Source organism: Anabrus simplex, chromosome 1 (assembly GCF_040414725.1).
Source record: "Anabrus simplex isolate iqAnaSimp1 chromosome 1, ASM4041472v1, whole genome shotgun sequence".
In the NCBI taxonomy this organism is placed as follows: Eukaryota; Metazoa; Arthropoda; class Insecta; order Orthoptera; family Tettigoniidae; genus Anabrus; species Anabrus simplex.
The window spans coordinates 18,341,998-18,357,488 of NC_090265.1; the positions used below are offsets into that span (position 1 = coordinate 18,341,998).

The 15,491-nt window shown below is 42.9% G+C and overlaps 1 protein-coding gene across 2 annotated transcripts in view; it reads right to left on the minus strand.

Annotated features, from left to right (window-relative positions):
• Positions 1–13,109, minus strand: part of LOC136859637 (trypsin alpha-4) — a 135,819-nt gene extending 122,710 nt beyond the window's left edge. The window contains exon 1 of one of the 2 annotated variants that reach the window (XR_011017579.1): positions 13,030–13,090. Coding sequence is in view for 1 of the 2 variants with exons in the window: in XM_067138707.2 (XP_066994808.2) it covers positions 13,030–13,069 (40 nt within the window). In the remaining variant the exon portion in view is untranslated. Of the gene's footprint in view, positions 1–13,029 lie in introns of both variants that reach the window. The other variant, XM_067138707.2, reaches the window with a different exon arrangement.
• Positions 13,110–15,491: the final 2,382 nt, after the last annotated feature.

The following is a 15,491-nucleotide window of genomic DNA, read 5'->3' on the forward strand; positions in this document are numbered from 1 at the left end:
TCAGATGAGTGGGGTTGAAAGAGGGCGCATTATTGGCACGAGAGAACGTGAAATTGCTGCTCGTGTGGGACGAATTGTGTCGGCAGTGCAACTGATGTGTACAGAGTGGTTCACAGAAGGCTATAGAACACGACGAGATGGGTCTACTCGCACCACCCAGACCCCCAAAGAAGAATAACGCCTTATCTGAACGGCATTGCAGGACAGATCTGCGTCCTCCTCGGCTCCGGCGCAACAGTGGGACAGTGTAACACATCGTACACTATCAGGAGTGACCGTCCGTCGCTGTTTATTACGGTCTGGGTTACCAGCGCGTCGTCCACTTCTCCGTCTACCTTCGTCTAACGTGCATAAACATGCTTGACTGCAGTGTTGTATGGAACGACGTCACTGAAGGCAGGAATGGCAGCAGATAGTGTTTTCGGACGAATCCAGGTTCTGTTTGTTTGAAAATGTTGGCCGCATTTTGGTTCGCCGCAGACAGGTGGAAGAGGCACCACATTGACTGCATTCGGACAAGACATACAGCGCCAACTCAAGGCCTTATGGTGTGGGGTGCTATTGGGTACAACCACAAATCACAGTTGGTGCGTGTTCAGGGCACTGTGACCTGTTTGACCTACGGGAATGACATCCTGCGACCAGTAGCCATACCATTTTTGTACGACGCCCCAGACGCCATATGCGCTACCACATGTTGCTGCACGAACACGTGCCTTCTTGTTGTCACAGGATGTCAGACTGTTGCCCTGGCCCACCTGATCACTGGACTTGTCACCAATCGAAAATGTGTAGGATATGGTGAAACGACGGGTGCGGCGCTGTGACCCAATGCCAACCACCACAGATGAACTGTGGAACCAGGTGAATGCAGCATGAATGACTATACCCCAGGACGCCATTCACGCCTTATACACGTCGACGCCATCACGCATGGAACACGTTACCAGTGCCCTTGGAAGACCCAGCGCCTACTAGGCAACAGGACACTTGCTGAACCTAAGTGACTGAAATGCTAATCCCTTCTGCAGAACATGCTAATGAACATAATATGAACTTCATATCCCTAGCCTTCCAAGCTGTTCTGTTTTTTATGAACATGAATATGTAATTCAACGTGCATAGCACCTTTGTAGTCTGACTTGCAAGGGAAAATCATCAACATGAACTCATATTTTGAGGAGAAAAATAGCTCACTTGCTTTGTATCAGAGACAGCAATTGATCGTTTGTGAAAGATTGGGTCATAATCCAGACATAATGCAGCTGTGATCCTCTTAATGAACACCTTCTAAACATTCACACATGTTGGTTGTACGCCATTCACTCTGCCCTACTGCAGTCGGGTTTATTTTCCGAGTGTGAAGTACTGTATAGCAGAGTGACACCTAGGAGTTCTCCGAAACTAGGGATGTGGAGGGAGAAGCGGGAGAGGAAAAGAGCGGTGGGTATGTGTCGGGTCTGAACAACATGTTTCGAAGTTTTTTACTAGTTGGGAGACGTATTATCCACCTTTCAGTACAACACAATTTGTGATATCTTAGACCACTAAATCAATGAACACAATAAAACTGTTTTATATGTTCCATTCCCCTTTACGGGACATCGTCAGCTACGTAAGTTTTGGGACTAAATACGCATAATTAAAATTAACACTTGTATACATGTTAAAGATGGGATTTGTGATCCCTCTCTGTTCTGAACACACTGAGCATTCATTGAAGTGCTCATTTAATTAATCAGTCATTTATTCGAATGTACAGAGAATATTTCATTTTTATCAAGTACTAGTAACTGGCACGGAACATCGACATTCAGCAGCACATGTCGCAGTTTCTGCAGGCAGCTTGGAGCTCGGGTTTTTTGATCGCCAGATAAGTTTAGAAGGAGGAATTTCGACATGGCGTACACAAAGCAGAACAAGGAAACAATGGAACTCCAACGGCCATACCAACGGAAAACATTTCGGAGGCCCGGCGAGAGGCTAGACAAGCTGAAAATATACGTTTGAAGTAAGCGTCGGGTACGCGATGTGTTGAGTCAATGAAGTGATAGAGCTACAGTCAATTTGGGTAGGCATTGGTATATGCGAGTGATGGCCCCGATCGAGCATACAATGGCATCTTAGAGGACGAATTAATAGAGGCGATGAGCGCGTGGCTAGCACACCTTATTATTCGGTGAGATTCATTAAGGTAACATCATGAGAAGAAGTTTTCCATTACGTGAGTGATCGTGTGGGGACTTGTATTTTGTTGTAAGACGTTCAGTCCGCATTTAATCTATTCAAGTTTTCAAATACTGGGAGAATGGCATTTAACTAATGATTTCCAGAGGGAGAGAACAGTTTCATTTAATCGTTTCGAATGCATAGTAGCCTGCCTGTGTAAATAGTTTCCCGAGGGCATAAACTTTACAATTTCCAGTCTTGCATATACATGGGAAATATCTGGCCTAGTTACGGTGGGATAAGGGGAGTTGTTCCGCTAGGCTGAGTGAGAATTGGTTTCATTGTCAGTGGAAATTACCCCGGCCGTAGTACTCTAGTAACCGGCAGGTTAAACTTGACCTAGTTTCTACATCATGAACGAGGTGATGTTTTAGACGACATCTAGAAGCAGAAGCAGCGATGGAAAGTACGGCATCACTTTTCTACGCCAGGATGGATACCAAAGGACTGATCCAAGTCATTTATGAAGGAATCATCATCGATATGGCTAGCTAAAACACGATGGGGGCCGGCTGTTCGAAAGGCTGGCGGCGATAAGTCAACGAAATAGATGAGTACAGAACTTTCAATGTATTTATGTGAGTGTGAACACATTTTAATGTCGCAAAAGGGGGTAGGTTAACTTGATATTTCATTTCATTAAATTTAGTTTTTGTTTGAAATGACTACGTCCTATTAAAATTAAATGTTAGGAAGCATGTTAATTTAAATATAATTGTACCGTAAATGTGGACCGTTTGCATAAGGTCACAGTTTGCTTTCTTTCCATTTTATGCAGATTTTTCGCTGAGTGGTTAGCGTCATTTCTTTTACGAGTCAGTTTCTTATTTTAGCCTCATTTATTTTGATTTGTTTTGCTTTGATGTTTGAGACGCAGTGTACGTCTCGGTGCTTAAATGTAAATGTAAACAAAGATTCAAATTAGTCGGGAAGGACTTTTTTTTTTTTTTTTTTTTGCTAGGGGGTTTACGTCGCACCGACACAGATAGGTCTTATGGCGACGATGGGATAGGAAAGGCCTAGGAGTTGGAAGGAAGCGGCCGTGGCCTTAATTAAGGTACAGCCCCAGCATTTGCCTGGTGTGAAAATGGGAAACCACGGAAAACCATTTTCAGGGCTGCCGATAGTGGGATTCGAACCTACTATCTCCCGGATGCAAGCTCACAGCCGCGCGCCTCGGAAAGGACTAGATTAGAGTATTATTAATGGGAGCTCAAAGTATACGGAAACATGCCGTCACGTTTTCTGGGATTTTCTTGCATGATGTGTGAAGGAGTATGTGTGAGATAGTGGAGTTTGGATCCACAAATTTTGATAGCGTCATCTTCGTGATCATTTTGAATATCAAGATGAGCGTAAATTAGTGTTTGACTCACGAGTTCCTCGAACGCAGTTTCGTATTTCAAGTTCCGAATATTTAGTATCAATTTTCTGTAAAATTCATTATTATTAATGCGAGTTTCTCGAGTTGTAATATTGAGATACTTAAGTAACTTTCAGATGTTCAGACATGATCGATTGTCTATGTCTATTTACAGTACACTCACTCAGCCACTCAGTCACACTCGTTAGCGCTGTCACGGTCCACAGCCTACACGTCAGTCTCGCAGGTCGGGATAGTATCCGCTGTTCACTCAATCCGTGGAACCCCGTTCGCAGTCGGCACCCAGTGTTCCCTTCGCTCGGCTCCAGAACACCCAAGGTTCTTCTCCAGCAGCCGGCCTCAAGGGAAACACATACACGCGACATAAGGGAAACAGGAACGAGTCCTCGGCTCCATCAGGCTGGCATCTCGGCCCAAGCTCTCACTGACTGCGCTCTTCGCTAACTCACACCAGCGAGCTCAATCTCGCTCTCATTCACTCACTCACTCACTCACTCACTAACTAACTCTCACTGACTGCGCTCTTCGCTAACTCACACCAGCGAGCTCAATCTCGCTCTCATTCACTCACTCACTCACTCACTCACTAACTAACTCTCACTGACTGCGCTCTTCGCTAACTCACACCAGCGAGCTCAATCTCGCTCTCACTCACTCACTCACTAACTAACTCTCACTGAGTGCGCTCTTCGCTAACTCACACCAGCGAGCTCAATCTCGCTCTCGTTCACTCACTCACTCACTAACTAACTCTCACTGACTGCGCTCTTTGCTAACTCACACCAGCGAGCTCAATCTCGCTCTCGTTCACTCACTCACTCACTAACTAACTCTCACTGACTGCGCTCTTCGCTAACTCACACCAGCGAGCTCAATCTCGCTCTCGTTCACTCACTCACTCACTCACTCACTAACTCTCACTGACTGCGCTCTTCGCTAACTCACACCAGCGAGCTCAATCTCGCTCTCGTTCACTCACTCATTAACTAACTCTCACTGAGTGCGCTCTTCGCTAACTCACAGCAGCGAGCTCAATCTCGCTCTCGTTCACTCACTCACTCACTCACTAACTCTCACTGACTGCGCTCTTCGCTAACTCACACCAGCGAGCTCAATCTCGCTCTCATTCACTCACTCACTCACTCACTAACTAACTCTCACTGACTGCGCTCTTCGCTAACTCACACCAGCGAGCTCAATCTCGCTCTCGTTCACTCACTCACTAACTAACTCTCACTGACTGCGCTCTTCGCTAACTCACACCAGCGAGCTCAATCTCGCTCTCGTCCACTCACTCACTCACTAACTAACTCTCACTGACTGCGCTCTTCGCTAACTCACACCAGCGAGCTCAATATCGCTCTCGTTCACTCACTCACTCACTAACTAACTCTCACTGAGTGCGCTCTTCGCTAACTCACACCAGCGAGCTCAATCTCGCTCTCGCTAACTCACTCACCAACTAACTCTCACTGACTCCGCACTAAGTTACTCCTCTCCTTATATACCTGCTCTGGGCCTTCCAGAACAGTCCGGATGCTAGACGTATCCAGGAACCTCGCGAGATGAAAGACTCCAGATTGATAGTCGAGTAATTTCCGTCGTCCTCTGCTGTGGGACCGCGGATGGAGGCGAGAGGACCGGCCTAGCACTTTTCAGTGTTGCCCATGATTGGCGCGATCGAGCGTAAGGGGGGGGGGAGGCGATACGATGACGCCCCCGGCGCGTATTTTGCATACACAGAATTACATATACACCGCTCTTCCTTATTGAGAACTCCTACGTTGCCTACTTGTCCTTCGATAGTCTTTATTATAATCCTTACATTATAAAACCCCCTGCGGCGAATTTCCCGGAATTCATCATCATCATCATCATCATCATCATCATTATCTAAAGGCTTTGCCTTGTCGCTGCAATCATTGATCTCTTCTCTCTACGATCCTTTTTACCTCTCCATAACGTTGGCATTCCATCATCTCAACTACCTCTTCAATGATCTTATTCCGTGGTTTCCCTCTGCCTTACTTTCCCATCGCCTTGCCTTCGAAAAAGTTCTTTAAGAAGCCATTATGCCGGAGAATGTGACCAAAAACTGACGCTTTTCTCCTTTTTATCGGTGTTATTAAATCAATCAATCACTACTGATCTGCATTTAGGGCAGTCACGCAGGTGACAGATTCCCTATCTGTTCTTTTCTTAGCATTTTCTTAAATGATTTCAAAGAAATTGGAAATTTATTGAACATCTCCCTTGGTAAATTATTCCAATCCGTAACTCCCCTTCCTATAAACGAATATTTGCCCTAATTTGTCTTCTTGAACTCCAACTTTATCTTCATATTGTGATTTTTCTTACTTTCAAAGACACAACTGAAACTTATTTGTCTACTAATGTCATTCCACGCCATCTCTCCACTACTCGGAGAGTCCAATTTAGCACACTCGGGCGAAACGCTGGCAACCAAGAATGAGTTACCTGGAAAATTTATAATGTCCAATAACGGACCAACTATATTGATAACATACCACTAAGTCGAGCAGTTCGTCTCCTCTCTTCTTGGTCTTCCCATCCCAAACTTTGTAACACTTTGTAACACTACTCTTTTGTCGGAAATCACCCGGAACAAATCGAGCTACTTTTCTTTGGATTTTTTCCAGTTCTTGAATCAAGTAATCCTCGTGAGGGTCCCATACACTGGAACCATACTCTAGTTGGGGTCTTACCAGAGACTTAATATGCCCTCTCCTTTACATCCTTACTACAACCCCTAAACACCCTCATAACCCTTTAAGTACAATCCCATTTATGTGATGAAATGAAATGAAATGGCGTATGGCTTTAGTGCCAAGAGTGTCCGAGGACATGTTCGGCTCGCCAGATGTAGATCTTTTCATTTGACCCCCGCAGGCGACCTGCGCGTCGTGATGAGGATGAAATGATGATGAAGACGACACATACACCCAGGTCCCGTGGCAGTGAAATTAACCAATGATGCTTAAAATTCCTAGTCCTACCGTGAATCGAACCCGGGCCCTTGTGACCACAGGCCAGCACGCTAACCATTTAGCCACGGAGCTGGACATTTATGTGATTACCCCAATGAAGCTATTTCCTTATATTAACACCTAGATACTTACAGTGATCTCCAAAGGGAACCTTCACTCCATCGACGCAGTAATTAAACCTGAGAGGACTTTTCCTATTTGTGAAACTCACAAGCTGAGTTTTAACCCCGTTTATCAACATACCATTGCTTAATGTCCATCTCACAACATTGTCTCTGGGTGTTTATTTCTCTAAGCACTGCTCCATTAGTTTTCTTCTCAACCCAGCTAGTTCTTGCCATCTTCTTCCATAGCCACATTTCCATTGCCTCTAGTCGTTTCACGTCCTCCTTCAAGAGAGTCCATCCTTAACAGCAATATAGCAGCACACTCCAAATGAACGTTTTGATAAACAATTTCTTTCGTTGAGTATCTAAAATATTAAGCCCCGGTATAAAAATCTAAGATTACCTCTTATGGACTGTGGCATTGACATTTATACAGATGGGTCCAAAACTCAACAGGGAGTAGGAGTTGCATTCTTTGTTTCCAGCACCCTTGTTACTGAACATTACCACTTACCACAAACTTTCTCCATTTATTCCGCTGAATTATTTGCGATCCGTCACGCGTTAATTTATATTAACATCTGTTTCTTTCCGAAAGCAACCATCTATACCGATGCATTAAGCGTGTTACAGTCCCTAACTTCCTGCAAATGATCCTTTTATTGGTACTTGTACAATATCAAACATCTCATTTATCAACTTGAACAATCTGTAGTTTTGTTAACTTTAGCATGGATACCCGGGCGTACCAGAATAATTGGCAATGAGCAAGCGGATTCAGACAGCTCCCCTCACTGTAGCCATACCCCCATGGATTATACCCTTATCAAGAACGCAGCGTATCATACTTGGCAGTAGAAATGGTATAAATCTGCCAGATATAAAGGAAAATTTTGCTATCAACTTCAACCTTATATACCTATTAAAGCTTGGTATACGCACGGTTCATACACTCGACGATGTATTACCAACATCATACGTTTACGGTTTAACCATACCCTTACCCCACAATACAAATTTCGCTTTCGTCTCACCAATCTACCTCAAGATGAGACATTAATCATTTACTTTTCCAATGTTCTGTTTATTCTTCTGCACGGCGAATATTTTTAGCACGATTAGCACGCATAAACGCCCCTTTCCCAACCAGTGTTTCTTGTATATTACTCGACCTCACCCCTGTTATGATTCAGATAATCAATTGTTTCCTTGATGACTCTCAATTATTTGTGTAAGCATTAGTATTGTATTTGTTTCCTAGAAGGTCATACGCTCCTGATTCCACTCGTGATGTATTTATATTTATCTCCTGGATGGGATCATCGTATACGGTTAACTGTCTTAGTGCTGTGAGTACATTACAGCCCTCGAGAGGGTGAAATTTTACAAAATGTTATATGACTGCGACATATGTCTCGAGTACATACATTTTACCAAGTAGTAGATGATATTTCATCCGTGTGGGCAATACTTGCCTTTCTTTGCTAATTTGCAAATGCACCCTAATATTTTTCGGCATATATATGAATATCCGTCCTTTCATGTCTTTGGAACAAGTGAAAAGTGTTATAATATGTATACTGCTATAAAACACGTTTAGTGACTGGGCGACACGTAAAGAGTCCATAATATTCCAGACGAAGAAGAAGGAGATCTCAGCTTCTTGAGAGGCCTTTCTCCACGAGGAGCAAAGAATTTCAAGCTCCTGTGTAAAGAAATTGTACAAGTAATATGCAAACAAGGACGTCTCCAGAAAACAATGTCTATTTTAGACATAGTCCGAAAGTGGCATGACATAACACAGTCGCATATTTCAAGAAATTCTGACAAAGGAATATTCTCCGCAGTAGACGATGGCAGGCCTTTCTGCAGTTTATTGAAGACATTCCAACTAATGCAGACCAAACAGCAAAGAAACCCACGAAGCTATCCAAATGACAAAAAATTCGACTGTGAAATGTATTCAGTATTTACTGCCAATAGGTTCCCATTAGTCCGCCTCTGTGGTGTAGTGGTTAGTGTGATTAGCTGCCACCCGCGGAGGCCCGGGTTCGATTCCCGGGTCTGCCACGAAATTTGAAAAATGGTACGGGGGCTGGAACGGGGTCCTCTCAGCCTCGGGAGGTCAACTGAGTAGAGGTGGGTTCGATTCCCACCTCAACCATCCTGGAAGTGGTTTTCCGAGGTTTTCCACTTCTTCTCCAGGCAAATGCCGGGACGGTGCCTAACTGAAGGCCACGGCCGCTTCCTTCCCTCTTCCTTGCTATCCCTTCCAATCTTCCCACCCCTTCCTTCAGCATATCAGGTGAGGCCGCGTGGGCGATATACTGGTCATCCTCCCCAGTTGTATCCCCGGCCCAATGTCTCACGCTTCAGGACACTACCCTTGAGGAGGTAGAGGTGGGATCCCTCGCTGAGTCCGAGGGAAAAGCAAACCCTGGAGGGTAAGCAGATTAATAAAGAAAGAAAAGTTTCCATTAAACTTTCTAAGTCGCAACCTGAGTAGTGACGACTCTGAACTATTCTGAACTATATGGATGTGAAATCATGCTTGTATGCCATGGAAACAACATTGAAAAGTGGCATGATAAATACGTCGGATACAAGTAATTCAGCAAGGAAAACGTTCAAGACAGACGCCATCTAGCAGCAACGCACCGAGGTAGAGATGCAGAAAATTAACTCCAAATTTCTACCCAAGGCCATTTTATAATTACTGTAATTTACTTACCACTAGAAGGTATGTATGCTAATTGTTATTTATTTATTTATTTATTTATTTATTTATTTATTTATTTATTTATTTATTATTCACTCGGGACCACGATAAGTTTCATTATACATTCTGGCGTTTGCTCAGTTTTTGATTGATCCAGTAGCTCGCTGTCTCAAGCACTTTGCACCACTAGTCCACTTCGCATCCCGGAAAGTCCCGGAAGTCCCAATGCTTGCTCTGAGAAGGTCTTGTTTGTGAGCGTCACCTGGTTGTAGACCCATTTCTTCAAGGCCTTTCTTGACGTTAACTTACCAACTTTGGTTTTGAGTCAAAATTATTAAAAATCCGTTTTGTCCATCGAGAGTCATCCATCCTTCGTAAGTGACCACAGAAGCGAGCCCTGCCTTTGTGTCCGTGATCTTCTCTATCTTAAAGTAGACTAGCTGATACACCCGTGCTTCGCTACGGAATTCTACACTGGATACAGAATTCTAGGTTAGGTAGTGTACACGTTGCTAGTAGATTGTATTAAATTGCATAGCTCTTAACGTTACCCCAGAAACGCAACTGGGAAATCACCAAACGTTTTCTTATGTGGAGACTGAGTTAGGGAATTTCATCGTGATGGTAAGCCCTCGTGTCTACCATCAGTCAATGGCAGAAACTCTCCACCTGACTTTTACATCCTCAGAAGGACTGTCTTAGTGGTTTTTCCATAGGTTATTACAATGACGCCAGTAGGAATGTCGCTATTTAAAAAAAATGCTATATGAAATACTCGATCAAATGAAAAACCAAACATTTTCTCACTTTTGACAAACAGTACTAAGCTGCCGATCTAACAGTCCAAAGTTCCAGAGGTGGAATGACCAGGCAGCAGACAGCCGTGAGCCAAGAACACTTTTTTATTTTGGAGTCGAATTGGGGGGGGGGTGAGAGCGGGCGAATAGAACAGAGTTCCAGGGCAAGAACTATGCCCTTTTACTCCTCTGTTTCCTAGGAGCACCCGATAAGTAAAAAAATCTAAGACTAAGACAGTCCTTCTGAGGATGTAAAAGTCAGGTGGAGAGTTTCTGCCATTGACTGATGGTAGGCAAGAGGGCTTACCACAACGATGAAATTCCCTAACTCAGTCTCCACATAAGGAAACGTGGGGGGGGGGGGGGGGAGGGCAGTTGCCCCCAACTCTTTCGATAAAATTTATTCGCATTTTGGCAGGCTGAAACTAGGAATTAACAGAATGATTAAAAAAGCAATGTGTACAAGTCTGTTGTCTTATCAGATAATTCTTTCCTTTATTTAATTTGATTATTAACAAAATTGTTAGCGGAAATACACACAAAATATCGTTCGCCCCGACTAGCGCCGCAGCAAGTAGTGGAGACTTTGCACGTGCTGTGAGGAAGGGCAGCAGTGTCTGTAGTCAAATACTAAATGATTTTAATTGTACAATCACACGTACTTCTATTTAATTGTAATAAATGCGTAATATTGTTCCTTTGGAAAAGTTTTATTGTGTAGTATTGCCTCAAAAAACTATTATTACTGCACTTAAATAGGTAAACTGTCAACCTTTACCTCTCTGACGAAATTCGCCCAGAGAGCATCAACACCTTACCACTTTGTAGATTGTTTCTTCACTTTTGATGTACATAACCCCCGCCCACTATATCCCACAAACTTGGGCACTCTTTGTTGTCTGTATATTCTTTTGCCCCCGCATTTTTAATTCCCAATCGCCGCTACTGCAATTCACTACACTGGCGGGGGAAAAACTAACTTGGAGGCAAATTTTTCCTCCAAGCCAGAGGAGAAACCCACTCTTCGCTGCTTATTTGGAATAAAGTGAACGTAGAAGGTAATAAAAGTGAAGAGGAAGAAGCTTTTCTTAAGAAACGGCTCTTTTCAGGGTTGAATTTTGAGTTATTTAGTAAATTGTGGTGCTATAATTTGAAGTAGGCTGAAATTGTAATTCTAGACCAGATCATAAGTGAGCCTCTGCCATTATTCCGTCAAGTGTGCACACTGATCATTCCAATCAGCGCGTCAGAATACGGATCGAATAGCTGGAATACTAAGATGAACCAGCGTGTTACGTACCAGCAATATCAGAAAATGTATGAACCAGAGGAATGGCATGCTAAAGAAGAAAGTTATCTAACTCCCCAACTATTTCCCACCAATATTCAGGTAGGCTGTTATAGTCGGTTCCCACCTATCGGAGGTGAGTGGCAGCATAGGAGACAGAAACATCACAAGGAACAATGGTCAATATAATGTTATTGATGAGCTCTCGATATTGTAGTCCTTCACATTTAGTTTTCTACCGACTCTGAAATACCACAATTTACAGAGTCGGTACGGTGAAACTGAATAAAACATAAATGATCGGAAATTTTATCCTCTATACCTTTTTTATGTACTACTTTTCGATAGAACCAATAACAGAAGTATTTAAACAATTAAATTTTAGGCGCCTTCCCCTAAACTACCATTTCTTTCAGGGTGAGTAAAATTGTTTATAGCTTAGACTGTAGTTCTTATTCCCCGACTCTACATACCGATTTCCATTAAATTCTGTTCACCCATTTACTACTCTCTACAAATTCATGAATATCTCTGTTGAGGGTAAAAATGCATAAGACATGAATGATCGGAAATTTAATTCTAGGGCCTATATGACTTTAGTTACATAGTATTTATCAATAGGACCACTAACAACATAATATTTGAGGACTAAATTGTAGGCCTTCCCTTAAACTACCATTTTGCTCAGCGTGAATAAAATTATTTATAGCCTGAATTGTGGGGGTTTATTCCCCGACTTTACATACCGATTTTCATAAAATTCTCTTCAGCCGTTTTCTCGTGATACGCGTACGTACAGACAGACAGACAGACAGACAGACAGACAGACAGACAGACAGACAGACAGACAGACAGACAGACAGACAGACAGACAGACAGACAGACAGACAGACAGACAGACAGACAGACAGACAGACAGACATTACGGAAAAGTAAGAAGTGCATTTCCTTGTTACTGTGGACACGACCGATACAGAAAAGCCATTTTCTTTAAAAATTCTGGGCAATGTACAGACAAAACTCTTATTGTGGGTAGGCTATATAGATTTCTTTTCTGCATTTTCGTATGTACACACCGTTTCTTTAATTTGGGCCAAGAATGTTGTGGAGAATCTTTCTCTCTTTTTGCTCTAACTTAACGAGTTATTATTATTATTATTATTATTATTATTATTATTATTATTATTGTTGTTATTATTATTATTATTATTATTATTATTATTATTATTTAAGGAATGCGATCAATATTCACCATGGCACTGTACTGTTTTATTATTACTAGGTATACTATTAATATAATTGTAATTTTATTATATCAGTGTTAAGTGACATGGATAATTACTCCATGTTGTTACATTAGTTCGTTAAAAAGTGTTCTATTATTTACTAGCGACTGTACGAATACCTATGTCCATGCCTGTACATGGAATGCGAACAACAGGAACCACGGTCACCTCGGTGTGGAGTTGTATAGCCTAGGGTAGTTAAGTTTCTCACCTGTCATTGCAAGAAGGACTAGAAGGTGGACAGCTTTCATTTCTGTCAGGCGAGAGAGATACTGCACTGAACTTGAGGGACTTGCTTCCTGTCTTATCACTGATATGATAAGTGACACTCGTATCTTCTCTCAGTATGGACATTTTAGATATCGTAGTTAAACTACGATAAACTGTTTAATACAATAGCCCACAATAAAAGCTTTCTTTCTTAGGTCCCTGCACATCTCATCTGTTTAAAAGAGTTTACTAAAAACAGCTTTGGCAAATCCGTACGTCCGTTCTACTGGACCGATTTGCTTTACCTGCTGGTGAATTATAATGGATAATGTCTAGATAGAGGAGGAGACTAATACTAAAGAAGTATTAAAATTTACCTATGACAGCAATGACATTTACAATAAGATACAAAAGTTGAAAACTAGAAAAGCAGCTGGAATTGATAAGGTTTCGGGGGATATACTAAAGACAATGGGTTGGGATATAGTACATATCTGAAGTAGGCCTACTTGTTTGATTATTGTTTGGTCGGAGGAGCTATACCAGATGAATGGAGAGCTGCTATAGTATGCCCTGTGTATAAAGTAAATGGTGATACACATAAAGCTGAAAATTACAGGCCAGTCAGTTTGACGTGCATGTATGTAAGCTTTGGGAAAGCATTCCTTCTGATTATATTAGACATGTTTGCGAAATTAATAACTGGTTTGATAGCAGGCAGTTTGGGTTTAGGAAAGGTTATTCCACTGAAGCTCAACTTGTAGAATTCCAGCAAGATATAGCAGATATCCTGGAATCAGGAGGTCAGTTGGACTGTATCGCGATTTACTGTCTAAAGCATTTGATAGGGTAGATCATGGGAGACTCCTGGCTAAAATGAGTGCAATTGGACTAGACAAAAGAGTGACTGAAAGGGTGGCTATGTTTCTAGAAAATAGAACTCAGAGAATTAAAGTGGGCGTGGTTTTGTCTGTCCCTGTAACAATTAAGATGGGGGTTTCGCAAGGCAGTATTATTGGACCTTTATCTTTTGTTATATGTATCAGTAATACGTGTAAAGGAGTGGAATCCGAGATAAGGCTTTTTGCAGATGATGTTATTCTGTACAGAGTAATAAACAAGTTACAAGATTGTGAGCAGTTGCAGGGTGACCTCGATAATGTTGTGAGATGGACAGTAGGCAATATAACGGGGATAAAAGTCAGGTTGTGAGTTTCACAAATAGGGAAAGGTTTTTTTTTTTTTTTTTTTTTGCTAGGAGCTTTACGTCCCTCCGACACAGATAGGTCTTATGGCGACGATGGGATGGGAAAGGCCTAGGAGTTGGAAGGAAGCGGCCGTCGCCTTAATTAAGGTACAGCCCCAGCATTTGCCTGGTGTGAAAATGGGAAACCACGGAAAACCATTTTCAGGGCTGCCGATAGTGGGATTCGAACCTACTATCTCCCGGATGCAAGCTCACAGCCGCGCGCCTCTACGCGCACGGCCAACTCGCCCGGTAATAGGGAAAGTACTCTCAGTTTTAATTACTGCGTTGATGGGGTGAAAGTTCCCTTTGGGGATCATTGTAAATACCTAAAAAGCCAAACCTCAAACCCGATGGCACTACAGCCCTTGAAGGGCCTTGGCCTACCAAGCGACCGCTGCTCAGCCCGAAGGCCTGCAGATTACGACATGTCGTGTGGTCAGCACGACGAAGCCTCTCGGCCGTTATTCTTGGCTTTCTAGACCGGGACCGCTCTCTCATCGTCAGATAGTTCCTCAATTCTGATCACGTAGGCTGAGTGGACCTCGAACCAGCCCTCAGGTCCAGGTAAAAATCCCTGACCTGGCCGAGAATCGAACCCGGGGCCTCCGGGTAAGAGGCAGGCACGCTACCCCTACACCACGGGGCCGGCATTATAAATACCTCGGTATTAACATAAGGAAAGATCTTCATTAGGGTAATCACATCAATGGGATTGTAAATAAAGTGTACAGATCTCTGCACATGGTTATGAGAGTATTTAGGGGTTGTAGTAAGGATGTGAAGGAGAGGGCACATAATTCTCTGGTAAGACCCCAACTAGAGTATGGTTCCAGTGTATGGGACCCTCACCAGGATTACTTGATTCAGGAACTGGAAAAAATCCAAAGAAGAGCAGCTCGATTTGTTCTGGGCGATTTCCGACAAAAGAGTAGCGTTACAAAATTGTTGCAAAGTTTGGGCTGGGAAGACATGGGAGAAAGGAGACGAGCTGCTCGACTAAGTGGTATGTTACGAGCTGTCAGTGGAGAGATAGCGTGGGAGGACTTCAGTAGACGAATAAGTTTATGTGGTGTCTTTAAAAGTAGGAAAGGTCACAATGTGAAGATAAACTTGGAATTCAAGAGGACAAATTGGGGCAAATGTTCGTTTATAGGAAGGAGAGTTAGGGACTGGAATAACTTACCAAGGCAGATGTTCAATAAATTTCCAATTAC